At 43.3% G+C, this 3752-nt stretch overlaps 1 protein-coding gene across 1 annotated transcript; it reads right to left on the bottom strand.

Moving 5' to 3' along the window:
- Positions 1-910: 910 nt before the first annotated feature.
- LOC123084039 (putative hydrolase YtaP) lies at positions 911-3466 on the bottom strand. The gene is made up of 9 exons (XM_044505847.1): positions 3267-3466; positions 2747-2855; positions 2591-2681; positions 2426-2496; positions 2265-2334; positions 2083-2135; positions 1905-1998; positions 1557-1654; positions 911-940 (listed from the first exon to the last, which is right to left on the bottom strand). Exons 1-9 carry the CDS (start codon positions 3464-3466, stop codon positions 911-913), a joined length of 816 nt encoding a protein of 271 aa, XP_044361782.1.
- Between the last annotated feature and the right edge of the window lie 286 nt (positions 3467-3752).

Raw genomic sequence — 3752 nt, 5'->3', positions numbered from 1 at the left:
TTTTTGGCGGACCTTGTTTGAATCTGTGGGTCTGAGCAGCTTCCAATGTTAGTTGGGGGTGACTTTAATATCATTAGGAGGAGAGAGGAGAAGAACAACGATAATTTTGACGGCAGGTGGTCCACTACAAGGATTAGGGTCTATTGCAACAAAATTCTTCGTCGCAATACATGTCGATTTGTGGCGATAAATACCTATTGCCATGAAACAACATTCGTTGGCAGCCGTTGCGACTGGACGCATGGTAATAGGTTATTGCCACAAAAAAGCAACTGTGGCAATAAATTGTGCTATTGCAACAGCCATGTGGGAAGTCGCCACATGTTTTCCCGTGGCAACACTCGTCTGATGCCACAATTTGCTTTGTGGAGATAGCTTTAGTGCGACATGTAATGAATCATGGCGACTGATAGCTCGTGGCAATAGACATTTGTGGCAACAACCTATGCCAACGACTCTCATTTCGTGGTGCATATTGTTATGTGGCAATAGCCAATTATGGCAATAAACTATGGCAACAATCCTTGTTTTTGTGGCATTAGGCATATTGCCACGAACCGCTACACTTGTGGCATTAAGTTATGGCAACAAATATTCCAGTCGTCGTGACAGAGAATTGCAACATACTAGTTTTGGCGGTGATAAATATGTATCACAACAGGTGAAATGTTTGTAGCGAGAAACTATTGCGACAATTTAAATTTTCGTGGTGCTAACATGTGGCAACCAAAAGTGGGTTGTGGCAATAGCCTATTGTGACCTAAAAAAATACAAGCATTCAATTACAATATTCAAAACCATATGTATAATATGTAGATTCATAAAATTCGTAATTATCATAGCAAATATCCATCAAATGAATCTCAAATGTAATTTAGCAATCCTAATTAAGTGATAAATTGTCCGCGATCTAGAATCCAGTCGAGCTAGTTTTTGGACCCTGCAACAAAGAAATAAAAAACATATAGTTCTAGTTAATGACTCCAACATAACATACGTCATACAATTATTTCAGCCCCATTGTTAAAAAGAACTATCGCCGGACTGGAGTGATACTGTGTTAGCAAGCATGTAACTGGGGGATCAAAACAGTTTTACAAGTGTAAATGTCTAAAGCATAAGCACAAGTACATGTACTAAAATCTTCCACTATTGATATAAGTTGTGGCTCAATCTATAGTTTCAGTTAAGTTCAGGTCCCTAGCTAGCACATACTCATTTTATAAGTTGTCACTCGATGCAGCAACAATGTATGGTGAAAGAGAAGAAGCAGCTAGCTAATTATGAAGGCCAATGACATGCTCACTTGAAAATGGACCATGAGTTTTAGTTTCTTTGTTTTCAACATCTTAGATGTGATTTGTTCTAAAAACGGAAAGAACAATTATAGGTGCGGCAACCACTGTCAATTGCTTTGGATTCAATGCAAAAAAAAGTCCGGGAAAACATAGAACCACACCTCATGATGAAAAGTAAACATATTGCATGTCAAAAGACAAAGTTGTACTAGAGGAGCGTGAATTAATTTGGATCAGAGGGAGCAGATTGAATGTTACCTTGAACTTATCCGCAGAACCAGCTTCTGCATAAGCCTCGACAGCTTTGGAGGCAAGTTCTTGTAGACCAAGGACAGGGCAACGAGGGTCGTCCGCACCTGCATGGTAATCGATAAATGAAGCTCCAGCAGCATGAAAAATGCTCAATTAACATTAATTTTTAAAAGAAGGGTTAAAAATAGTTCTGGCTCAACCATAAAATCATAAAAAAAATGAAGACTAGAAGCCCAGCCCTGACAAGTGCTCCTTGAACTCATAGAAGAGAAGTGTGAGACTTTTGAATATATTGGGTCATGCAAACTATTGGACGAACCAGAAGCACTCAATAAGAAATATGATTGGTTTTACCATTTAGGAGGAGGAGTGGACGTGGTGCAATCAGAGGAACTGAGTAGGGAGCATCAAACTGTGAAGCCGTAGCAGGTGCTATCTTGTCCCAAACCTGATAAAAATATGTCAATACACGATCGTGAAACAGTTACAATGGAACAATCAGAAATAAATGTCAAATAAATCAGATAGTCACCTTTTTCACAACCTCTGCATCTATTTCACTCTTCCCTGAATCAATTCTTGCTTCTACAGGAAAGACAAAACGACACAAATACTTACATGTAAATGTTCTGAACTGATACAATATATTTCAGCTGTGATCTATATTTTTCAATGGTGTGTGCCCAATCTTAAAGAGGATGCATGGCATCTAACCTTCAAATAAATGCTTAATGCTATCAACTCTAGCTTGCCACATGTCATTATCTATTGCCCATTGAAATCCCTGTAGCCACCACAAAGAGCATTGCTTTACTTACATGGGACAAATCACAAAACTATGTGCACCCATATGGATAAATTACTGTTGTGTGTACCTGAACACCAATTATTGGAACAACAACACTGTATCGTGTATCCACAAAAGAAGCAAACCATGCATGCATGCGTTCCTGTATTCAGCTCAAAATGAACAGGATAAATTTTCTAAAAGTGAAGTCTGTATTAATTCAGTATCATGATGCAATCATGATCTATAATACCTCCGAGTGATTCACCAATAATCCCTATCCTAGAGGGATCGACATCATCCCTTGCACTAAGATAATCTCCAAGCTTTATCAAGTCCCACACCTGCACATGTTCCTCACTGAGTATCGCAGAAAAACAGGCCCAACATGTTTTGAAGTATGATATACCAGGTCATACAGTAGAAGACAATCATAAGGAGAGAACCAGACCAAAAGAATAAATCCAGAATTCAACTGAAGTGTCAACCCAGATAGTGTAGTTATGGTACCAGTACAGCTGGACTAACACCAACAACAATGGTAATCCAGAGCTAATACTTAATCAGAAATAATTCCAATGCAATCCCTTGTTAACATGCCCAAGCTGCCTCCGCAAGGCCACTCTGTAACTCTAGTTATGTGGCATATTGAACTCCTTGTGGCCTTCTAGCTCTGGGTGTCACCATCATGATCACCCATCGTCTTAATTATCCGACATCTTCACAATAAAACCAGAGTAAGAAACATTGTAGTCATGAACTACATTATGCGAAATTATCAAAAACAAGAGATTATACATTAGCAGTGCATGGCTCCTCCACGTAAGGAGGAAAGCCAGAATTCTATATTAACGCCCGGGGGAGGGGAGCCAGGAGAGGCCCGCTGGCTTGACTTCACCGAACGTAGGCGCCGCCAAGGGAGGGCGCACTGTCCGGGGTTCGCGGCGGGCAGCACGGGGGCCGGGGCGCTGCTGAGGGATGTCGCCCTGTGACGCAGTGGACGAGGCGAGCGGGCGTGGCGGCGTTCGCGAGTATCGGGCAGCGGGCGGTAGGACCGGGAGGCCGGGCGAGCGGGCGGGGTCGCGCGGGTGTCAGGGAGCCGACGGGGCGTGCGGCGACGAGCGGGCATGGCCGAGGACACGGAGACGCGGCCAGCGTCGGCGGGCGCGGAGGAGAGGGAGAAGGGCGAGATCGAGGACGACGACTCCTCCTCGGCAGCACCGCGGGGCGCACTGGGCAACCGCCTCACCCGCTGGACGACGCTAGGATTTCTGGACGTTCTAGGATGCATAAGGATGGGAGGAGATCGGGAGAAAGAACAACCTGAACAAGGGATGAGAGCTCCAGATCTAATCGCCGGTGAAGACGTCGTGTGATTTGGTTTAGAATAGTAATCGTGGGTAGTTATGAAGGAT

This window comes from Triticum aestivum, chromosome 4A, assembly GCF_018294505.1.
Source record: "Triticum aestivum cultivar Chinese Spring chromosome 4A, IWGSC CS RefSeq v2.1, whole genome shotgun sequence".
In the NCBI taxonomy this organism is placed as follows: Eukaryota; Viridiplantae; Streptophyta; class Magnoliopsida; order Poales; family Poaceae; genus Triticum; species Triticum aestivum.
The sequence above is the reverse complement of the archived record's forward strand: the minus strand, read 5'-3'. Positions and strand labels throughout refer to the sequence as shown.